This window comes from Amyelois transitella, chromosome 25, assembly GCF_032362555.1.
Source record: "Amyelois transitella isolate CPQ chromosome 25, ilAmyTran1.1, whole genome shotgun sequence".
Classification (NCBI taxonomy): domain Eukaryota; kingdom Metazoa; phylum Arthropoda; class Insecta; order Lepidoptera; family Pyralidae; genus Amyelois; species Amyelois transitella.
Window position 1 is genome coordinate 4,804,643 of NC_083528.1, and position 24,549 is coordinate 4,829,191.

At 35.4% G+C, this 24,549-nt stretch overlaps 1 protein-coding gene across 1 annotated transcript in view; it reads right to left on the minus strand.

Annotated features, from left to right (window-relative positions):
• The window catches only part of LOC106137130 (ankyrin-2), a 39,412-nt gene extending 15,588 nt beyond the window's left edge, over positions 1–23,824 (minus strand). Inside the window, exons 1-39 of the mRNA XM_060951576.1 lie at positions 23,708–23,824; positions 23,056–23,211; positions 22,535–22,700; positions 21,895–22,055; positions 21,097–21,266; positions 20,159–20,265; positions 19,517–19,677; positions 18,887–19,090; positions 18,380–18,478; positions 17,803–17,940; positions 17,542–17,688; positions 17,171–17,314; positions 16,723–16,844; positions 16,272–16,365; positions 15,559–15,730; positions 15,063–15,215; positions 14,427–14,547; positions 13,693–13,713; positions 13,059–13,178; positions 12,577–12,681; positions 12,128–12,288; positions 11,680–11,805; positions 11,142–11,230; positions 8,979–9,186; positions 7,988–8,014; positions 6,415–6,574; positions 6,044–6,209; positions 5,620–5,832; positions 5,113–5,243; positions 4,714–4,883; positions 4,413–4,553; positions 4,087–4,263; positions 3,780–3,943; positions 2,409–3,575; positions 2,090–2,302; positions 1,609–1,857; positions 761–1,519; positions 331–547; positions 8–128 (exon numbers count right to left, since the gene is read on the minus strand). Of these exons, the coding sequence (XP_060807559.1) occupies positions 8–128; positions 331–547; positions 761–1,519; positions 1,609–1,857; positions 2,090–2,302; positions 2,409–3,575; positions 3,780–3,943; positions 4,087–4,263; positions 4,413–4,553; positions 4,714–4,883; positions 5,113–5,243; positions 5,620–5,832; positions 6,044–6,209; positions 6,415–6,574; positions 7,988–8,014; positions 8,979–9,186; positions 11,142–11,230; positions 11,680–11,805; positions 12,128–12,288; positions 12,577–12,681; positions 13,059–13,178; positions 13,693–13,713; positions 14,427–14,547; positions 15,063–15,215; positions 15,559–15,730; positions 16,272–16,365; positions 16,723–16,844; positions 17,171–17,314; positions 17,542–17,688; positions 17,803–17,940; positions 18,380–18,478; positions 18,887–19,090; positions 19,517–19,677; positions 20,159–20,265; positions 21,097–21,266; positions 21,895–22,055; positions 22,535–22,700; positions 23,056–23,211; positions 23,708–23,785 (7,298 nt within the window). The 5' untranslated portion in view covers positions 23,786–23,824. The remainder of the gene's footprint in view (positions 1–7; positions 129–330; positions 548–760; positions 1,520–1,608; positions 1,858–2,089; positions 2,303–2,408; positions 3,576–3,779; positions 3,944–4,086; positions 4,264–4,412; positions 4,554–4,713; positions 4,884–5,112; positions 5,244–5,619; positions 5,833–6,043; positions 6,210–6,414; positions 6,575–7,987; positions 8,015–8,978; positions 9,187–11,141; positions 11,231–11,679; positions 11,806–12,127; positions 12,289–12,576; positions 12,682–13,058; positions 13,179–13,692; positions 13,714–14,426; positions 14,548–15,062; positions 15,216–15,558; positions 15,731–16,271; positions 16,366–16,722; positions 16,845–17,170; positions 17,315–17,541; positions 17,689–17,802; positions 17,941–18,379; positions 18,479–18,886; positions 19,091–19,516; positions 19,678–20,158; positions 20,266–21,096; positions 21,267–21,894; positions 22,056–22,534; positions 22,701–23,055; positions 23,212–23,707) is intronic.
• Positions 23,825–24,549: the final 725 nt, after the last annotated feature.

Below are 24,549 nucleotides of genomic sequence, written 5' to 3' on the forward strand. Positions count from 1 at the left end.
TTCTTACCCTATTTCTGCTATATGTGGTAATTTATGAACGTAATCCGTAACGTGATCCTCTGGAAATCCTTCTACGTCATCTAGTGAATCACCATGGCTTAGTCGAGCAAGTTTTGCTGCTTGTTCAGCTGATTTGCATGTAAAAAAAACATTAATATATTATAAATACTATTATTATAACGAAAGTTATAATGTGTCATGTGTCGTACGTACGTGCAAGTTAAATTTTATCGCAATGAATATTTACATTTCATCAAATAGAAAAAAAAGGCAAAAGGCCAATGAAAGCAGTTAATAAACAACATAATTTTATTTTATAAAAGAAATTACCCGTTGAAACTTTTGTCTTGGACTCTAATTCCTTGGATTCATGCTTTTCTTTGGATGCATCAACATGCGTATGCGTTCCTTGAGTTCCAATGTCATCTTCCGACTCTTCAAAGGTGTAATCCCTTGATTCAGTAAGACTATGCGCGTCAGATAGCCGTTTTTCATCTAGACGAAGTTCACTAACTGATCCAGAGCCCGCGGAAGTAACCGATTGACGCTTTACTACCTCAACTAAAATATTAATAATTACCATAAGTCTTCATATTATATATTTTTTATTTTTCATTCTCTAGAGAATTGACAAAAATTCTTCCTTAGCGAATATGTACATTAACTCAATATGTTGATAACATAAAATCAAATAAAAAGTGTATCGATAAAAACACAGAAAAAAAGTATATTACTAACCTCTTTCATCTTCCCTGTGAACTTGAGTTCTAATATCATGCTTTTCAAGATCTTTGACTGTTTCGCTGATAACAGATGCACTCTTGATTTTTTCACTTATGACTTGTACTTGATCTCTAGGTACTTCTTCTTCAGATGATGTCTTTTTATCTGTGACAGCATCCTCAGAACTAATTTTATCTGAAATTCCTTCGGATGACTTTCTATCTGATATTTCTATTTCTCTGCTACTTTCCGAAGAAATTTTATCTGAAGGTTCATCTAGTGATCTGTCAACTTCTTCTGCCTCAGTTACAATCACTTGGAATTCTTGCTTTTTGGGTAGTTCTATGTCCATTTGTAAGTCACTCAATTTAGTTATACTGAGAGATTCAGTTCTCGAATGACGTTTAGGTCCCATTTTTTTGAAAATGGAATCGGGTTCCTTATCAGATTCAGAATCTTGTTTCTCTATTAGTTTTGGATCAATTCTTATAGCTGTAAAGCCAATACTTTCTTCGAATTTTTCATCACCAAATCCACTGCCCGAATCTATTGTTTCTTCATATTCAGCCCTTTCATCAAAATCGGATGAAGATATTTTAGCTTTGATATCCGATTGGTCTGATTTTAGGGATTCTGCTTCGGAGTGTCGTCTAGAATCTGTGTGCTCAGAATCTTCTAGTGAGTCAGAATAAATACGTTTCGAAAAGAAACACTCTTGTACAGAATCGTCTTCAGGTACTGTTTCGATAAACTGCCGTGCTTTGGCACTTATAACAGGCGACTCCTTTGGTGATACCTAATAAATAAATTTACAGATTGTTCAAAAGTTGATGATTCACAAAGTGACGCTCACTGAAATGATATAAAAAAAATATAAAGCTTTACCTGTTCTTTTGCGTTGAGAGAAGTAAAATCTATTTGGGCACTATATTCACTCTCATGCTTTAAGAATTCTATCGTTTGCGCCGTGGTAATTTCAGTTTTATCTAACATTGTTTTAGTAACAGTTTTCAATTCTTTTTCAATAGATGTAGGTCTGTGAGCTGGACTTGTGCCAATTTGCTCCTCTAAATCAGAAAATTGAGAGGCCTCGTCTAATGAATCACTTCTATGTTTAGATTCTTTTGAATAAACCTAAAAATAAATAAAAGCAATTTCATAAACCATATAAAATTTATATTAAAAACCATAAGTAAAGGGAAAATGATCCTGTTATACTGAATTTGTGCATAATACATGAAAAGTAAACGTTTACAATATTTATTTCTTATTTGAAATTAACTTGCTCAAAGTTTAATTGAGATTTATCGCCAACTTGTTAAACGATCCCAAAACTACCTTATTTTAGTAATTTTTATTTAATTACCTTCGATTCAGTTTGTGATATAAAACTAAAGTCCTTTTCGGTACTTTGTTGTAAATCAGCTAAGGAGTCGGCTTTATCTATAACCGAGGTTAATGGCGATTCTTGGGATAATTTTTGAGCAATCAGATCTTGAATATCAGATCCCATTGAGTCAGTCTTAGTATGTTTACTTAGATCAGACTTAGTACTTGCTATTGAGTGTTGATTCTCAATCTAAAATAAAAATAATAAAGGAATTTTTAAAACATAATTAGATAAAGCGGTAAAATAACAGTGATAGTGAAAAGAGCCTATTTATTACTTTAAGATATCATCATACCTTCACTTTTTCCTTTTCGGTGATGGATACATCTTTTTCCTCTAATGCCTCTGTAATTTCTTCTTCACTTACTTTTGACCGTAACTCATCCGTCATTTGTTTTTCTAATTTTTGAACTTTGATTCCAACACGTTGGTCATCTTTTTTGTCATCATCATCAGAATCAGATTTTCTATGCTTTTCGTCTTTCTCCGCCTCTGGCTTATCTTTTAACTTGTCATCTATTATTTTCTTTTCGAATATGCTATCGTTTACTTTCGATTTTGATTGTCCAATTTTTTCTAACTTTGTTGTTGTCTGTGAATCAGTTTCTGTCTCTGAATCCGTTGATTTCTTCAAGAATTCACTATCCTCCTCTGAAGATACTTGAACTAAAGTAGAGTCAGTCCTCATAGTTTTCGGAATTTGTTTTGACTTTTCGTCATATTTCACTTTTGAATCAAAATGTTGAATCGTCTCCTTCACAGATTTCACCATCTCAACCTGTTTTTCGGATTCAATTGAAACTTTGTGAATGATTTTCTCATGTGTTGCCATGCCAGATAATTGTTTAGTTTGATCTCTGACGAATTCTTGTGTATATTCAATACCATGTTCTTGTTCCATTGTATGTTTTTGTAAAGCTTCTTTTGTTAATTTTATTGTTGTTTTAGGTATATCTATTGATGGTTCCTTCATAATTTTAGATTCAAATGTACTAATTTTAGTTTTCAGTGTTGCTTCTGCAATATCTTTATCATCTTCTGTGATCAAATCAGGTGATTTTTCACCATCATCTAACTTCTCTTCTACTTTCGAGGTAACTATTTCTTTTTGTGATATGGCTTCTTTAGTGAATGTATCATTTTTACTTTCTGCGATTTGCTTTACTTCAGTAGTTTCCGATGTAACTGATTTACGCGGTGTAATAGTTACGTTTGAAAAATCTCCAGATGGAAATCTCATCGACTCATTTCTCATATGCCTTTGTAAATGTTTAGGTGTTGGCTTAGCAGGTGAAGATGGATCAAACTTTCTAAATTGTTCCACAGGTCGTTCTACTGGTTTAGGTTCTTCTTGTTTCATTTCAATTACTTGTTCCATGTGAACTTCTACTTCTTTTTCTTCATCAACAGTTTCAGGTGAGGTTTTTGATCGTGTTCTTTCCAATTTAGGCTCCTTTACCACCTATTAAAGGAAAAGTTTAATCAATTATGATTTCACATAGCATTAAATAATAAGCACTGATAAATAAACACAAAACGAACCTTTTATTTTACCAAATTATCATAAGTATTTCATAAAATAATTAACTTTCTTAAAACGATTTACTTGCTTAAAACCTACGAAAATATTTCGACGATCATGCAATAAAACTAAAAATATCCTAACCTGCTGTTCAATATCATGGAATTTCTTGATATCTGGTTTGATTTGAGTTTTGATTTCAATAATTTCTTCGCGGATTTCTTTCTTTTGTTTCGAAGCAGGTATTTTGCTGGAACTTAATTTTCTTGTAATTTGTTCTTTTCTCTCAGCTACACTTCGTTTGACATCTAAAAGTTATAATTTCGATTATTGAACTTGTTCTAGAATTTACCTTTTATGTCAAATGAAAAATGTACATTCTCATTCAATAAAAATATTTAAACATATTGACCCATATATTGTTAATTTAGGATTATTTCTGTAACATTACCTTCATCTTCTTCACTGTCTTCGCTTGGAGTAGGTGTTCGTTCTATTTCACTCTTCTCAACAATGGATTTTTCTTCTGGAGAATATTTCGCTTCATCTTGATCATGTTCTAACTCTCTATGCTCTGCTATTCCATTTTCATCATAAAGCTTATCTTTAAATTTATTGTCTTCTTCTGCTGTTCGACAAAAATATTTTTTAGTAAACTTTACTAATACATTAAACATTTTTTAAAACAACTAATCAAAATCAAAAACATTTTTATTTGCTTTTGGGAGAAATATATATATATATATATATATATATATTTTATGACAGACATCATACCTTTATAAGCGTCAATTTCTTCGGAAGCCTGCCGTTCCTGGTATATATTACGTTGGATCCTTCGCTCGTTTGTAACCTCAGATTGGGGGGCAATAATATCATCTCTCCCAATGCGACATAACGCTAGCTCGAGAGAGTTATCTGCAAGAGGATTATTCTATAAGTTTGAAGCGGACTCTGATGTACAAAATAATTCAATAGGATTTACATTTTTTTAAATTTAATTTCCTATTTTTTTTTGTACAATTTTAATTTTTGATTGTATCCGAATGATCTGTTTATTTATTACCTGTGGACGTACCTAAAGCTTTGGTACCAGATTGAGTTTTCCAAAGCTTCAGCATTAACTGCGCCTGTTCTGCTGATGTGATCCTCTTGGCTTGAATCTGATTTACTGTTGCCACGCTCACTCCTAGCTCGTAGGCTAAGGGTACCCAGTCTTTGCCAAGGAGGTTGCAAATGTCTTCCAATCTGCAATCATATTACGTTTTAAAAAAATCAGAACATTTTCAAATGTTCCGTAAAACCAGACGCATAAACAGATACCAATATATGCGGACTGCTGCCGCTTAAATATATACATACATATAATTAATTTTTTTTATTTACAAACTGAAACGTTTTAGCGAAAAATATATATTTAGAAAATACGTTCTTAAAAAAAATAAATTTTGTAGTCTGGTGGTTAAATCTCTCATACCTTGGATCACTGAGCCGTTGTCTCCACACAAGTTCTTGTTCGGCCGTGCGCCTTGGTAAGGTATCGGTTGGTAAGGGACTTGTCCTTTCACCATTAGTATCATCTGGTACCATGATGTTGAGGATAGCAATCTGAAAGGCAAAACATTGAATCATTATAATTATTGTACACTAGAGGCCGCCCGCGACTTCGTCCGCATGGAAACCCTATCAATCCCGCGGGAACTCTGGGATAAAAAGTAGCCTATGTGTTATTCTGGGTCTTCAGCTACCTACATACCAAATTTCATGGTAATCGGTTCAGTAGGTTTTGCGTGAAAGAGTAACAAACATCCATACAAACTTTCGCCTTTATAATAGTAGTAGGATTGTACAATATCAATACAATAATGTATTTTTAATACAATCATGTTTTATTGGGTGACACTTTGTATCCAGTTTTGACATCTGAGATCAAGAATTAAAAAAAAACGTCGTTGGCGAGATTATGTCTGTCAAATAAGCTTACCGGAGCCGGCGATGGTTCACCCTTGGGCACCTTTGGATCCCTCATGAACTGGCACCTACAGATTGGTTCCAGGTCTTGTGTCTTTATCATAACAGGGAAAGCCATACGGTTCTCCCGGAAGGCTCTGAAGGGAATTGACAACTGCTCTCCAGATTTCGCGATTGGGACCAGGTTGCCACCAAACTCCAAGTAGATGGGCTTTCCTTCGTGAACCTGTCAGCAATCATATTATTCAATATCTAAATACGTAAGATTTTCAATGTAAAAAGGAGAAAGTAATTTTCATGAAAATTTACATTCAATGACTAAAGTTTGTTTTTGCAAGTTTGCAAAAAGCACCTAAATTAGGAAATTTTCCAATTTCAGTTTTATAAATAGCAATCACAGTAGCTGATGAAAAATTTAGAAGTATTTTATACTTTACCTCAACGTCACGGCTCTTGGCGACCTGGATGAACCTCTCGATCCTCTCGAGCGCCTTGTCCTCTTTATCATCGGTGACACAAAACATGCGTAGTTGAGCCTGGCATTCGTCAGTACGTTTGGCATAAACCACGAAACGAGCCATGAATGGTACGTGGATTGCTTCCCTGTTATAATTTATTATATTAATTTTAATAAAAAAAATTATCAATAATAACCCAAATCCGGAAAGCTTATGCATTACGCTATTGCTATTTCCCCGAAACATATTAGATTTAATTATTTTTAAATCTCACACTTTATGTCACGAAAGAGTTGTCTTATATAAATTTATATATATCATTAAATTTCTGAAACCAAATAAAAGCCTACCTGTATAGCTCGGTGGCCATTTTAGTAGCATCTTCTATATGCCGACAATCAATCAACCAATATCTAGCTGACACGGTAGTCGTAAACGATACGCAGTCATTCACGAAAGTCAGTGGTGTATTTTCCGTAACATCTTCCCAATGAGCTCGATTTGTTCCTCCTGTTTCCACAAATTTAATTTTGTAATCTACACAAATCTTTAAAACTAATAAAACACATGCTATAAAGATAAACTATGCCGCTACAATTAAGATACTTATAAGTTTCAGTTATGTATTAACAGCTAGAGGCAGAAAGTAGCTGTTACTTTTGTTCTGCCTTGATGTATATGATTCTACCTATCTCAACAGCATACCAAAGCAGGCTTTTAATTCTACTTAATATTTCTGCTATCAAATATCTACTCAATTTTACAATAAATTCATATTTATGCGTTCAGAAGGGATGTGTATATATTAGTAATTTCAGTTTCAAATAATATGAATAATTTTAATACTTGATGTTTTTAAATCGACGCAGAAGAAAGATTAGAAATCAGAAAGATAGGTCAAAATAATAAAATTAACACAAATTGTTTCCAAAACGGCCTATAGCAAACACACAACAAGCAAATACAACACATCACACAAAATTAATAAATAACGTACCATTTTATATTGTTTTAAATGAAAAAGTGACTGATAATGTGGCACACTGTGTAGTTTCACCTGTTTCTTATAAATATAGTGATTTATTTAAAAATGAAAACAATGAGTCTACTTTATTTACAATTTGCCAAAAATTCCGGCTTAATTTTCGGAAAACAGATCTCTCGAAGGACATTCACTGAAAATAACCCAAAATCCAATCCAAAACCAAAACGACAAAATAATATGTGTTCTGTAAATGGTAAGAAAAGAAATGATATAAACAAAGAGAAGATGATGTGGAATAGAACTGATAGGCCGTTTTGGAAAAGAACTTTGATCAGTACAAGCAAATTAGGATATATTGGGAACATTGACGCTGACAAATGAATGAGATGACATTATGGCACCGTATGAATTATTTCTTCAGATTTAAGGCTTAAACTAAACAAGGACAGGTAATTTGTTTTATCATTCTTAAGTTGTGCCCATACATTATTGCAATTAAAGACTAATTCCTGTTTGTTTTTATACATTTGATCCAAACCGATTACGTCCAGTGAATACATCGCAGTGCATACTCTTGACGTCTCAAGATTTATGTAATGGTTTATGATACAGAGTGATTGTGAATTAACAAAGCGTAAAAATTTCAGCCCGTGCAGAGAGGAAGAATGTATGAAAAGCAAGATAAATGGAAAAGCATTCAAAAGTGATAGAGGGAGAAAAATAAATGCGACTGATATTTATACTCTTCATGATGTTGGTCCAATACTTCTTAGAGTATAATTATCAATTTAAAATTTACTTATGAAAATAATAAAAATAAAAAAAAAATAGAAAACGTGGGTACATAGGACAAAATAATCTCACAAATTAAAGTGACGTGAACTCAAATTGACAATTTGATTTTGTTTTAGATATTTATAGTATTTCTAGTTTTTTACCTTCGAGAGATCGTTTGCGAAATACCCCTGTTGGTGCGCGCCGATAGGTGGCAGCATATAATTTAGCGCCACACACGGTGAGCGTGCAACACACACAAACACACGAGAACAAAGACAATGTAGACACGCACAAAACACACACAGGGACGTTATCCCTTTAGCTGCTTGGTGTATTTGCTATAAGCGCTTTGCTTGTCTTTATTATTTTACCCCATTTTCACATAATCAAGAATATTTTTAAATTAATGAAATGAAATAACTACACTATTTCTTTTCAAATGACATGCTCATCCCGTTGTCTAGAGAACTGGGAGTCTTAGAACAATTTTATATGATCTGACTGATTTATCTACACTAGTATTAAAAATTCCAATGTCAATAAAAATTATTAAATACCTACATAAAAATCTATAGAATACTCTCCGAACTATTTGTATTACATGTTGGCTATAAATTACTCTATATTTCAAAAGATCAAAATCTATAACTACCGATCTCACGTAAATTAGACTATAAGTATAACGTATTGATATTAAAAAGACTTTGCCTAGTTTTATTTATCTACATTTCGTATGTGTTGTAATGGAATATTGGTATACTTTATTTATATTTTATCAAAAAAAAAGATATGGTTGACCTATTATGTTGAAGGAGAGGATTTGTTTAACCTGATATAAATATATATTATACTTTCATAGGCACACTTACCTCCTGCTTTGTAAGCATAATGTCGTCAATGTAGCGAACGCAAGCCATACTCCATTGCAACACTTCACAGAATTCCGTCAGTTACTAAAGCACTTGCAAATGTTATTTAAAACACAAATAAAAGTCCAAAACGTTTGTTTTTTAATACGGAAATTATGGTTAAAATTGTTTACTGTTAAAATAGTAATAGATATGATTGCAGAAAACCATAATGTAATTCCAATAGTGTTTAGTAACTGATCAGGTCTAAATTGTAAATAAAAGCGAAGTTTATTAATATTACCTGATATGGAGCAAAGCAGCCTTAAAGTGGGAGCTGATGAAGTACTATATTGGTTTGTCATTCCTTGAGTATGGGGTCTCGGTGCCGGCATACTCAATGTAATTGCCTTATGGAATTTCCTCCTTCTGGGCTCTACTGTCACAACTGGAGACACAGCAACTCCACGGCCAAGTAGCTTGGCGGTTAGTTCGGAATCTATAATTTGGGCCTGAAAAAGTATTTTAAGGTAAAAGTAAATATTATAAAAGGTGGAAATTGTATTGTTCAATTAGGTTTTTCATAAACGTAAAGACCAAACGCGAAATTGAAGCTGCCATGCTTGTGTCGAGCGACTTTTTGGAAACATGTGCGTGATGAAAAATAATAATAGAAAAATATTTACTTACCATTAGATATAGATGCTTATAGATTATACCTCTACAACAATATTTTTTTATTGTAACTGAATATCAGCATAATTAAGTTACAAAGCCTATTCACAAGATGTCATTATATGTTTAACGTCATCTTTACAGTTAACATTAAATTAAATCTTAAAAGTAAAAGGGGTTAGTGGCGAATAGCAGCCGGTGCATAATTAAGCAAATATGAACATATGAAATCACAGGAAAAGCTTTAAAACAAAATAATACACTATGACACGTGTAATCAATCTTCATCTGTTTCTCACACATGCGCTTCAAACTTAGGATGCAGCACTCTTTGACAGAATAGTAAAGCTCAACATTGAAAAATAATATAGCAAACAAAATATTATATACATCATGCAACTCTCACGTTTGGTCTTTAGGAAATTTACATATTAGCATAACATCAAAATACAATTTAAAGCATATATTACCCAATAAATTTAGCAAAACCTTAAAAATACTTAAGACTACTTATCTAAAATACCAATACGTCACTCCAAGTAAAATTCAAACCAATGTTTTCGGTCACACACTTTTTAATGTATATGTTTTATATATTCTTTAAAACTTGCATCAATTCGTTTCTTACTATAATTGTATCATGCTTCGCCTAAAGACCAACTAGAGAAAATTCATAAACGACGGTACATTTCTTTAACTTTTTTAAAGTGTAAAACGCAGTGTGAGAAATACTCATACACTTTAAATTTTCAGTGATTTCATACTTCAAGTTTGCTTAATAGTGAAAAACCAAAATTTGACGTTACGTGATTTTTATTGAATTTCCAACTACATTGTTATGCGTTAAATATTTTTAAGTATTTCTAAATTTATTGGGTATGAAAATATGCCTTAAGGAGCAACGAATATCAGACTTATTTCCTAAATGGTATAATGCTATTATTACTTATTATTTTATGTTAATGACAATTCAAATCATTTAAAATGAGTAGATTAACGATATGTGATTGATCAAAAATAATGTTATTATAGTTTTAAATAGAGACACAGTTTTATAATCTAAATTAGTGGAATCTTTGATAATCATGATTATATTACGATTAAAACTGTTGAATACATTAAAAGTAATGAAAACTGTATCTCCCCTCTATAAAATATTTCAGTACAAAATGTTAATATGCATGTAAAATAACAGTAAAAAAATTTGGCATTCGCGATTTGTACTTTGGTTTAGTGATTCCATAAAGCTTTTTATAAAAATACTGAACACAATCAATTTGGCGGCTAAATAAAACGAATCTAAACACGACTACGTAAATTTCTACATCTAAGAGCTATAAAAATATTGTATTATCAGTTATGAACGATATAAATCTAATGGTATACGTATTTGATTCAGTGTTTAATAATAAATACGAGTATTAGAAAGCTCGAATAGAAAATTTGATGATTGGTAACCATCTTGAAAAGGCAAATCTAAGATGAATGAACTATTCAGTAAGATCTAAGTCGTAGTACAAAACTAAGCAAGTACATGAAAGTATTACAAAATTTTAAAATTCGTTACATTATTCATAAGCTTTGTCCGACTATGTCGGCTTTCGTTTTGGTAACCATGGTTCGAGTATTAAAGTATCAACTCTATCATAAGAACTAATGTTTGCTGCTAAAATATATCTCATATTTAATACTACCAAATTAGTGAAAATCGTTTCTTCTTAGATACGTTGTTGACAGTGATCTTTTTAAGGTTTTTATCTTTCACGCCTTTACGGGGTTTGAACAGATTTACCTGCAGACCGACTTTAATCTTCTTCGTTAGGGCTCCCTGAGGGAACACCGCTTGTACTTGGGGCACCACCGAACTAGACACCATACCACCTGGAAAGATATATTTAATTTAGTTCCTTTAATTAAAAATCGCGTTTATGAGTATAATAAATGTTTTTATTTCTAAAAAGATAACACCTTGCAGAATCTTAAAGTGTGTGGTATGCTTAACAAAGACCATTTTAAGCTTCTTGATCTTGTTTTGAACAAAAGTAGAACTAGCTTAAAAAAAATTGCATCACGTGGAGTGTCTGCTAAATGATGTCTTCAATAGAGCTCTAGATTTGAAGAAGACAACATAAAACTATTGGTCTTTGAAGCTTTCATAAAATTTAAATAACATTCAGCAAATAAAAAGTACATTTCAAAGACAAGTCAAAGAACTCCTTTGATAAAAGACAAAATTGGGGGTTAACATGACAAAGTAAAAAAGCATTACAGTTTCATAAACATACCTTTGATTAAAGGCCAAAATAACATTACAAGGATAAAAGGTTTACCTTCAGGCCCAATGGCGTGGACCTCCTGGCGGATGCGCGATATGACAGCGAAGTACTGCGGGAAATCGTGCGTCAGGATTCTGGTGACGCGCGGCGCGTCCCAAGCTTTCTCATCTTCGTTTGTTTCTGTTTGAAGTAAACATTCTTAATTTGAATTATAAAATGTATTTGTTTCCATTTGTGTTCCCATTCTTTTTTTTTTCTTTTTATGCCTTTGAACTATATGACTAGTGTCAAGTTTATGTATTTCAGTAGGTAACCTGTATTTTTTCTCACCTTTTGTATCTGGTTGACATAACCTTATAAACCTTCAAACTCCAAAGTCTCGTACAGTATGGCCTGAACAACATTTTCAGTTTGTTAACGCCAACAAGTGGTACCATTATTATTGTTTGGTTTGTTCCTATCTGCTTTAATAAATATTTCTTATAGTATGTTGTAACTTTACCTTCAATCTCCAAGGTCTCGTGCAGTATGTCCTGGACAACATCGTCAGTGGCATCAGCAGTATGCTCTCGCCAACTAGTGCCATTGTCTGAGCGTAAGATCACGATCTCACGCTCCTTGCCGCGGAGAGACGCGTAGTGAGGCACTTCAAGGATCACAGGGCTATGGAGTAAAAAAAATATATTTATGACTTTGTTTTTTGAACAAGTAAAACACAAGGCAATTTAAACTACCAATTTAACAGGCAAAATGTCTGTTGATATTGAATTATGTAATTGTTATTACAGAGAATTTAGCACTGACAAAATTCTCTTTTTAGAACTTAAAAACATAATTATTTACAGGATTGATTGAAGATTTACTGGTACGGTAGGTTAGCATTTAACCACGTCACTTTAAAAAAACAGTAATTATTAGAAGAAAATACAGTTATAATTAGAAGATACGTACCCTAAGAACTTGGCAGCGACGGGTCCCATCTCGAGCACTCTAGCAGCTAAAGCTTCTCCTTCCATCAGCGGAGGCATGTGGTTGATGCGCGATGGTTTCAGATATCTGAAATAATGATTCTTTGGATAAACGTGCACCATACTCGTACGTACGCCTGCATTTTATCAATTTCAATAAACCTTATTTGTATCATTCAGGAAACGCCTTAATAAGACCTTATGCAAATATATTTTCAAACCATATTGTTCAACAAACAACTCCCCTTACATATTATATGTAGTCAGCTTACATGGCCTGCCACGACCTAAATATACAAATGTCGACACTCGGACACTAACTTGGTACCCTCAAATTACTTAACGTAGTGCTTAGCTTTACTCGGCGGTTAAGCTTAGCTCGGCGGTTTCGGGTACTCTTGACCTGACCCTTAGCCAGGACGTCCCATATCAACACCACTGTCAATAAAACAGAAGAGAACAGACCTGCAAGTGATCCTGGTCGGCTGTTGCGCGGACAGCGGCGGCACGATGACGCGCACGCCGCCGCCGCGACTCCCGCGCAGCGCGCCGCCGCGCGCGTCCACCAGGAACGACACGAGGAAACTGGACATTTTCATATTTTTATAGTTGGATACATACTATATGTCATAAAAGGCAAATAAGGGCTCATATACTTGGTATTCCTCTTTCAGGTTATGAGCTAGAAACCTGTTACTATTTGAATCGCAATTCTATCATTAAGCCAAGCGGCTTAGCGTGGCCGTTTTGATGACTGTTGGCTCTGTCTACCCAGCGGGGGATATAGATGTGAATTATTTGTTTATGTAACTCGAAACAATGACGCAGGCTTAAGCACCTACACGACATTTATATTTTTTGTGTAAGTACATAAAAGGAATAGCTCGTATAAAATTATTAATATTAGATAAACAAATTGTACGCATGTCCGAAACTATATTACAGTGAAGTAAATAGTTGTAAAAATTAAAAGTAGTTAATTCTTCTCAATATTTATTCCTCACTCAAATTTCACCCTAACATGGCGACCCTCTCAGGATATAAACCAGAAAACATAAAAACGTAGGTAGTAGGTAATCGTTTGGATTAAAATACTCACTTCTTCCATTGCAGTTTTTTCCTGTTTTTTGCAAACATTTCCAGTAAGCATGCGTGACAGTCAGGCGAACATTAGATATATTATTGTGAAAATTCTGCAATAATTCATAAAATTAGTATATTTTCAACGAGAGAAATACTCAACATCAGCTTTCGAAAGGACTTCGATAATAAAGACGTGTTGGTGTCTTTCTATAACTCTGTCAAACCAATTTATTTGACGAAATAATCGTATTGAAATAACTACTAGTTCTACATTCATTCATGTTTTTTAGTGTAGACAATGTGCATTCGTCCATGATTAAGATTTAAGAGATCTATATTTGTATATTGACGTCCGATGAAAATGCTGCAGTATAATTTATTCCGCCGCTTCTTCTACACATGCACACCGGTGTCATGTGAAGAAGTCTGGATAAACCTATAGCTAATTCTATTACATTACTTTGTGATATGCTTTCTTAAGAAGATTACATAATGATTGGTTCAATTGTTTTTTTTGTTTTTACACTAACTAGTCTATCAGTTTTATCCGCTGACTCGGGCACTGGCCACTCTCAACTCAACGAAATAGCTACGATATTTGTTCTATGTTATAATTGTTAATATTGTGTAAGAATTTAATGTATAAGTTGCTTTGTCTATCGCATTGGTTTTTATGACTGTAATGATAGGATAAGTTTTGATGAAATAAATAAATAAAATCTAAGTAATACTGACAGACATAATACTGACTTGGGTTGCGTGGGATCCACATTGTAGCAGTATCCCTCAGGAGCTTGGGTGGTGCTGTACCGGCTGATGCTCTTCACCACCACCTCCTGTTGGGGCTGGTAGGGAATGCCGTTCACTGAGCCTGGAGGAAAAAGACGATTTAGTTTAAGATGCTGTAGAGTTGTGCCAAGGAAGTTCTGATAATAATAACATTGATGGTTATAATCGAAGTACAATGGTACTCATGACATAAAATTATTTAATTCGATTACTGGTAGTTGAGAAATTTGAGTGTCAACTGGGTGATAATATGGTACAGCCGGAGTGTCCTTATTTAGAAAAAGTAATTTCTTACACCGTAACTCGAATTCAAATTTAAAATATTTATTCATTATTATAGGACACTTCATATCACTTAATAATTGTCATATCTTTTGGTTTCACAACAATGGTTGACTCTTTTACAAATGTAAAAGAGTCAACCATTGTTGCTGTCACGCTTGGGAAAGTGGAATTTCGCACGCTCTTTGGCGGCACGGCATTGGTGTTTTCTTTTTCAGAGAATCCAGGTCTCAATTCCTAATTTAAATTATAACCATGTCATCTGTTCACGAGCCAGTTTCACCAGGATACCTATGTTCCTTTATATTAACCTACCATGCGACATCTCCATAATGTTCTTATGGCTCAAAGCAGACTCGGTCCTCTCGTCCTTGGTCACGTCGATGGGCAGAGAGTCATCACCAAGTGATTTCATGTCGTCTGCTGTCAGGTATCTGTACGGCTGGTCGTTCAGGATTGTATCTTCACCTGTTTTATTAATAAAAATGTAAGGAGAAATAATATAGACAAGGCTGGGCTAAAGCAATAATGAACATCACGTCCCCTGAAATACAGTGAAATTAGGTGTGCACCAGTTATGTAATTGTACGATTTATTACGGCCTATGTCATCGCTTTAGTCTGTGTGTGCCATATATCTAAGGAATAATTTTTCTTTTAGGGGTTGGGCTAGCAACTTGTTACTATTTCAATCTCAATTCTATCATTAAGCCAAACAGCTCCCGCAAGGGATATAAATTTATAGGAATAAATGAAGGTTTTTAGGCATCAATTAGTTACACTTATAGTACCTGGTGAAAATGTCTACTCACCTCCTTCTTCTTCAGAATCGGACATGAATGTTTCCAGCATGGTCTCAGGCGCCACTACTTTGTACTTGTCCTGAGAGGCTGGAGCCATCGAGGGTTCAGAGACTTCCTTCAGGGTCTCCATCACTGTCACGTAGCCAAGTTTAGACGCGATATCCAAGGGGGTTTGGCCATTCTGTGAGATAAATACGATAAGGTGAGATTTGGTGATGAAGTGACGACTCCGACGATGTTGTATCGGAGGTTGTTTACATGCTGCAATCCGTAAACTCTTTGCTTGCACGATTTAAACTCTTTGCTGTTATTGGCTGATAGGGTCGCGTGATTGGCTGCTGTAGAGATGATCGCGTAGAGATGTCGCAACAATATAATTGGTAACTCTCTCACGCTTGTGGTAGGTCATTTACAATTGCATTATCAGATGGTAAAACCAAGGTATTTCAAAAGAAAAAATGTATCTAAATAAGACTTTACAACTTCAATTTGGTTGTCTTATGGTTTCGTATGTCACCTAATCTACTTGAAAATTTTAAGTAATCTTATAGTTTTCAAGATATACATTACTGCTATTCAGTGTCTCAGAAACCATACAATTTAGTACACCTGTAGAAACAATCAAGATGGCTTGATACTTATTTTTTTAGCTCATGTATTGTGGTCGCAAAGGGAATAATGATAATAATGATGGTATCAACATATAACATATAGATACATACCGTAGTAGTAGCATTGGCATCAGATTTGTGTTCAAGCAGAATGTTGACGATATTGATGTGGCCTTGTTGTGCCGCGTGATGAAGAGCAGTGTATCTGATAAAAAACAATTATAGGTATATTTGATAAAGAAAAAAATATTGCTCAGGTATTCACAGTTCCAGGTCAGGTAGAGAGAACAGGAAGGATGTTACAAGGAGGCTGATATAAAGAAGAGACAGATATATCAATCAGCAATCTTGATATTAAGGTTCTCCTGAATTATTTAAAGTAAACATTTTGTGATATATTTATATTATCATTATTCCAAATAGCTAAAGCAGTCTTCAAGACTGTCGGCTTTGTCTACCCCACAAGGGATATAGGCGTGACCATAATATTTTGTGATGTGAAATAAACTGGACCAGAAGACGCAACTGAGTTTACGCAAAGATGAGAGAGATGGTGTCGTACCCGTGAGTGGTCTGCGCTTTGACAGATGCCCCGTTTTCTAGCAGGAAACGCACCATGTTGGCCTGTCCGTAATGACTGGCGATGTGTAGTGGCGTGTAGCCGCCTTTAGTGCAAATATCAACCTAGAAATCAAGTAAATTATTTCAATTGGTCTTGCGTAAGAATTAACAAAGACTGTTTTGCTGAAATTGGAGGTCAGCCGAGAGCTGAGCTCTTGATGATAAAAATCTTTGTCCGATCAGACTTTTCAGCAGTTGCTGTACTATGACGCACTCGGCTGTGCCCGCATAAAATCAAGATTACTTGAAATTCCCGTTTCCGCGGTAATTTCAAGTAATCTCTTCAGAAACCAAAAAATGTTTCAAATGGTTTTAAAGTCGTTATTTCAAAATAAAAATCTCATCTTGCCTGCTCAATCAAGACTAAAATAAAGGTAAAGCTAACTGACCTCAGCTCCATTCTTGACCAGCAACTGAGCGACAGGTACTCTATCTTCTTGAGCAGCAAGATGTAACGCGGCGAGACCGTTCTTAGCTTGCTGGTCCACTTCAGCACCATGTTCCAAGAGTAAGGAGCACATTTCTGTGTGACCCTAAGATAAAAGAGATTTGTAAGTTTTTACGAGATTCAACTAAGAATGTTTTATAAACAGATGGATAGATATATGGTATACCCTTTATTGCATAAAAAAATAATTTCAAGAAATCTAACCATCTTCTTGTATTAAAATAAGGAGAATCACCAACCAGATTCACTCATTATCTTCAGAACTACGAGTTGGGAATGGACCTGGACATGGATGGAAGATAGATGTAATACCTGCTGAGCAGCAAGGTGGAGTGGTGTGAAGCCAGCCTTAGACTCGGCGTTGGTCACAGCGCCGTACTCTAGTAATGTCGCAGCAGTCTCCATCTGATTCTTGCGAGACGCTATGTGAAGGGGTGTGTGTCCGTTTTTAGCTACGGCCTGTCGGAAGAAAAAAAATTCTTTATTTCCTTCTATCATATCACCCAATCGTTCCATATGTCCATCAAATTCATTTATCATTTTGTCCAATTACGCTATTTCATCAAACTATACCTTGGCATCAGCGCCTTTCTCCAGCAGCGTAGTGGCTACAGCCTGCTGGTCGTACTGCGCGGCGATGTGTAGCGGGGTCATGCCGTTCTTCCCGGCTTGGTCCGGGGACGCTCCGTGGGCGAGGAGAAGGTTTGCGACCTGGTAAAAGAAAATTAAAATAAAAACTTGAATCTAGGAGCTCTGAGGCAACATCTTGCTTCCGTACCCGGGGTACACCAACACCGCATAATCTAGGTGATTTGACAAAGTTGCAGAGCGACTGTTGTCTGACCTTCAACACCCTATAAGACCTGAACCAAGCCTGAGATAGGTTTATTGTTGTTGTTTTTTTTAGCTCAAATTTTTCCTTAGTCGTAAATGTTGATAGTTTTTATGTAGTTATAACCAGAGATAAATTTGAACAAACTATGAAAATTTTATCTGCAGAAAACATGGATTCAACCTGCTTTAACGTCGATCCAGAAATGAACCAGTTTAGTTATTTCGCACAAGAGGATAACTATTTAAAATTTTATAATCATTTCGTGAACAATTTCCATTCTTTATCTAGAAATAGCAATATAAATATCAAACTCACCTTTAAATTTCCATATTTAGCAGCAAGATGCAAGGCAGTGAACCCTTTCTTGGTGGTGGCCGTCAAAGGAGCGTTGTGCTCAATCAAAGCAGCTGCAACCTGTTGTAAAAAAGTCAGATAAGTCATTTTTATTCCATTTCTTAATATTTATCCTGCCATATTTAAGAAGTGTATTGTAAAACACAAACTTTAGGATATCCAATAATAAGACGGTAGATCGGTAACGAACATAGTCCAGCGGTTTATCTCGACTCGATAGAACAGCCGATTGATGAACAGAAAAATTCTACAATGGTGAACATTTACCAATAAGCGTTGCGATGACAGCCACACACTTTTACAATATCAAACCGGACGTTGGAATCATTAGTCAAGGTGGAAATGGCTTTGATTGTATTGTTAAGCAGACATATGACGAGAGTATTGGTCAGTTACAGAAACTAGAGGTTTAGCTTCTGTCTCTTTATGGCTTTCACTATTACATTCAGATTATTTGGGGGTACTTACATCATGATTGTGTTGTTTAGCAGCGATATGAAGAGGGTTGTAATGGTCAGCAGTCATAGCCTTGACGTCAGCGCCGTGTTGCAGGAGAAGCACGGCGATGTCCACATTGCCGAGGCGAGAGGCGATGTGGAGAGGCGTCTGTCTCTCTCTGGCCTTAGCTTCTACAGCCGCGCCGTTGCGAAGCAAAATGCGGATTATGTCCGTCTGCAAGAGAAAGAATGGGTTTAATCTTGAGGATTCTTTTTGGTATTATACTTAAAATTTTATAAGATTTTGACTTAATATCTCTGGACAAAAAGAGCGCGTTGTATCAAAAGCCACAATCAAACTTACAAACGCTGCAACCCGAAAATGATGGACAAATCGATTACTTAAGCTTGAACGTGATTCTAAATTGGACACCTTAGTATCTATCTGGCATGTCAGTAAACTTTCAGACAACTAAAGTTGGCGATCAATGGTCTAAAAAAAAACTGTTGTTCATTCTCATCATAACATGTTCCTATAAAATCAAGCCTCTTAACTGGAAGAGTAAGCACTAAGCAGGGACTACATCTTTCCTGTTACTTTTTGGTTACTCCCACATTCAGAGACTAATAATTATATTCTAATACAGGAAGTCATAATTACCTGGTTAGCCCTAGCGGCTAGATGCAAAGGCGTCTCTCCCCTGACAGTGGGTACATCAGGGTTGGCCTCGTGCTGGAGAAGGTATATCACAATGTTCATGCAACCCATGAAGGCGGCTACGTGGAGTGGAGTCAGGCCAGATTCAGTCGTTGCTTGTATACCTTGAGAAGAAGTTATTGATATAAGTGTAATTGAAATATAGATAAACAGTATCAGTACCAGTACCAAAATATAGATGAACAGTATAAGAGATATATGCTAAAAGCATTTACCAGTCAACTTTTGAGTAAAACAGTAAACTTCAATAAAGTAAAATTATGTTTATAATGTTGACCATTTTGATATGATTGATAATATACTGTTTAGAATTCGAATTTCAAAATCAAATAAATGCAATATAAGAAAGAGTTACTTTTCATCTGACTCTATTTTTCTTTGTCATAAAAGAAATGTTCGTTAAAATTATAAAAATTTTTGGAAACACCAGAAATGCGGAAGTTTTAAAAAAAACCGTGATGTCGTTTGGTTTTGGATGTTGTAAGAAATTGATCATCAATAGTTTTCTCAAATTCGGAATTAAAAGACAGCAACTTAAATACAATTTCCGTTACTTTTTTTTATTGGTGACATAGTCATACTCACTGGCTCCATACTTGAGCAGTAACTCCACAACCTTGATCCTGTTCTTCTTGCAGGCGATGTGTAGTGGGGTGAAGCCGTTCAATGCGCGTGCGTTCGCGTCGGCGTTCCTGGTAAAAATAGCATCGTCTAAACAAATCTTCCAATTTAAGTCTTACCGTAACGTTTTTATGAACTGATGAGGTTTTTGGTATCTGAAACATCGTTTGTGCCCTTGCCCCGCTTACGTTAATCTCATAAATTACAGATTATGATGACTAGTAATAATAATCCTTGAATTCCATTATCAGAATATTTAGTACACTGTGCCATATTTTAGAGTGTTGGTGGAGAAATCTCATAACAAGGTTTCCATATTCAAATCCCACTGTGTTAGGGTAATATAGAAAAGTCATTGATTACATAAGTTCGAATACATACATACATAAAATCACGCCTCTTTCCCGGAGGGGTAGGCAGAGACTACCTCTTTCGACTTGCCACGATCTCTGCATACTTTCTTCGCTTCATCCACATTCATAAGTTCGAATAACCGATTAAAAATCTTAATTATAATATCAAAATGCCAATTTCCAGATGAATGGCGACGACACCAGATAAGGTGACTTGAACCATTTTGCGAAGAATGTAGAAACTCTGAAGGAAGCTCTACACTATCCAAAAGCAGCTTGGCAACTTTAGCGTGACGCCATTGAGCGAAGACATATAAATCGGTAAGGTAGTCCACCGTCAAGTCACCAATCGGAGCTCGGCGCGAGAGTAGAGAGAATATTACAACTCCGCTCTGGACTTAACAATCGAACGACTTCTTATGTGAAGGCTTCAAACCATTGGCGACGTGTATTTATACCACTGGGTAAATTAGACCATTTTTTTACTCTCCTGATTTTAAATCTAAGTAGAAAAGACCAGAGAAGCATTACCAAAAGAAAATAACTGACCTATCCAGAAGAAGCTTGGCAACTTTAGCGTGACCACAATGTGCGGCGACATGCAGAGCGGTCAAGTAGTCCACGGTGACGTCATCCACCGGAGCCCGGCGCGAGAGCAGGACCCTGGCGGCTTCGGCGTGGTCCCCTTGGGCGGCCATGTGGAGGGGCGCGAGGCCGTTCTACAAGGAAAGATTTATGGTTATTTCAGTTATGTGAAGTTCACTGGACATCGATCTATCCTAAAGATTGAAACTCAGTTAGTCAGTAAGTAATCGTTTCAGCTCTATGAAACAATAGGCTTCTTCGAAGAAGTAAAAGATCCTATATCTTTGACTTGTCGAAAGAGCCCGTTTGCAGATAACCGCTGGACATATGTATGTAACTTTTTGCAAATAGATTAATTTCCTACGCTGCGCTTAGAAGTACAATGTCATCGAAAGGACAAAGTAAGCTATTAGGAATATTATATTTGTAAGTTGGCAGCTGAAATTCTGCTAACGCTGTATTTTCGAATACTTATTAATTCCCGTAAAAGCAAAATTTAAACGAAAAATATTTGACTATTTCACCTGCACATTGATATGTAATTGAATTTCAGATTTAGCTGCGTTCTATGACCATAATTGTTGACTTCACATAGTCTGTTTATGATTATTTTTTACTTAGATATTTATCTATATAAGTATTTATCATAAAATATAGATTCCTTGAGTAAGAATCTCGTAACACAAGTCTCGAACTTACTCGATGCTAACTCAATCTGTGTATTCTGTCCCGTATATATTTATTTATTTATAATTCTCTTACCTTACTCTTACTAGTAATAGGCGCGCCTCGATCCAGCAGAGCCTCGACCACTCTCTCGTGACCTGACCTCGCCGCGCAGTGTAACGGGGTCAGGCCGTCTCTGGTGCGAGCTTCTACGTTAGCTCCATTATCGCATAGGAGGGATACCATGTTGTCTTTGCCTTGAAAAGGAGAAAGAGATTGAATAAAGTTTGTGTAAAGTATTGGAGTCAAGATCTCGCTATATTCCTCCAATTAAAAACAGCTGTTGGTTTCTGTATTCTCTAAAAACATAAACATGTAATCACATCAATATCCCTTGCGGATTATATAGAGCAGATTATAGGATGTGGGTAGATAGAGCCAACAGTCATAAAAAGACTGAAACGCCACGCTCAGCTGCTAAAAACATTTAAGACAATTTTCACAAATAATAGAATTTACTATTGATAACTTAGATACAGCAGCGAGGCTTAGAGGGCGAAAAATTTCATGTTTTCACTGATTTTATTAGAATTTTTTTATTTTAAAGTAGCCAACCAGGTTTCATTTATTGTGAGTGGATTGCCCAATCGCAGCACATTCCTGAGTCCTTTTTCAAAGTATAAGAACGAAGCAGCCACTATAAATATATTTCTACATCTGAATTCATAAGACTTACCCCATTTAGCAGCGACGTGCAGAGGACAGATGTTGTGTTTAGCGGCACAGTTGACATCAGCCCCCTTGGCCAACAGCAGTCTGGCCACGGCTTCATTGCCGTAGTGGGCTGCGATGTGTAGCGGGGTGAATCCGGACTTGGAAGTCACGTCGGGGTTATGCTCGTTCTGGGAGGAAGGAAGTCCGTTAGTCTTCTTTATCATGCTTCTGAGTTCGGGAATTGACCACAATCTAAGAATAGTTAAGGTCTGTGTGGCTGTTGTAACCTTACGACAAACCAACTTGGATCATATTTGGTTAGTGTTTATACAATGACTTTATGTCCTTAGATATCTTCAAAGAGCAAGGCTAGGCTAAAGAGTTGGAGAAGTGCTTTTCTACCGAAAGTAACACGACACAACTTGATTCTTCTCTTTGATTTCCAATATATTTACTTTTTATGTTGGCTTATTTATTACTCGAAGACATCAATACGTCAAGTTTATTTAATGAGCTTTGGCTTTGGCTTTTTAATGAGCTTACCTCAAGCAGCAAATTGGCTGCTTTGACATCGTCCTTCTTTGCCGCGATGTGGAGCGCTGGCAAGCGGACCCTTCCTCTTGTATCAGCTTCTAGAAGAACTGCTACCACCTTCTCATGGCCTTGTTGCATCGCCACAGCCAACGGAGTGAATCCGTCCTGTTAAGAAGTGAAATATTGATTAAGTCTGCTTAATGAATATCTGTTTAACTAAAGGAAAAACTGATAAAACATATGTGCAAGAAAGTAGCACTTTATCTCTATTTTGGGATCAAAAATATGTATATATTCACAAGTATACATTCATTTTCTATGATTCGTTAATGTTAAATAAATGATTGCAAATAACAAAACACATTAGCCTCAAAGTAAGTTGAGACATTTGTTATAAGATGCTTACTTAACAATACTTTATTTTATAATATAAATTACTTATATAGCTAAACATAAAAGACTCAGGCCAATCAGAAAAAGTTCGTTTTCCATCATGCCCCTGCCGGGATTCGAATCCGAAATTCTGTATCTCAGAGACTATCAACATTAAAACAAATAAACATGACAACTCAGTGAACAAAAGTATTTACTTGTCCAATTCAAAAGCAAACTAATTCCTTTAAAAATCAATATTTTTTGTTCTAAAAATAATTCTAATCACCTCTGTGGCCAGGCTCTGGTTAGCTCCGTTGGCGAGCAAGAATTTGACCACCCCGTCGTGGTTCTCCTGCGCCGCCATGTACAGGGGAGTGAAGCCATTTTGAGATTGGATGTTCACCTGAAAAAGAAGATAAAAATGTATGTCCTTGATAAGAAAAAAAAAGCGCCATAAGTATTCCTTCACAGGGCTAAAGAGGAATGATCCGGGACAAGCACCAAGGTGATAAAGTATTTTTTTATCATTTATCACAGCCACTGCTTATCTGAATCTTTTACGATCCCTAAGTCGGCCAGATTATTTAAGCGAAAGACCGCCTTTTTGTTTTCAATCTCATTTTGAACTGTTTTCGTGTAACAAATGATATTATATAAAAAAGGTAAATATTTATGAATTCGTCTGTAAAATAGACACAAAAGCGACCTTGCAAATTAATCGATAAAATTATCATGCGGAGTGGAAGTCTGGTAAAATAATAACCTACATAAGGGCAATAACGTGGCACTCCATCGCCTATAAAGTCATACAAATGTGCCAGCTGTATGACCTAATAACTAAGGAGTAACAGCAATTTGCCACGATTATGATCCATGTTGATGTAATGCCTGTTTTTTTAATAGTGAATACATTCCCTATATTTGTCTATTCCTTATTTCTTATTTCTAGAATATTCTGAATACTTTTTGTGGTTTTAAAAAGTGAGAGGTTGTTAGCCAATCGCCTAAAAGAAACATCCCAAGTTAATAAGTCTTACCTACCTAATAAGTCGCCTTATTCAAATATTGACAAAAGAAATATAGTCATATGCTTATTTTGACATAACTTTATTCTCCGTTTCCATGCTT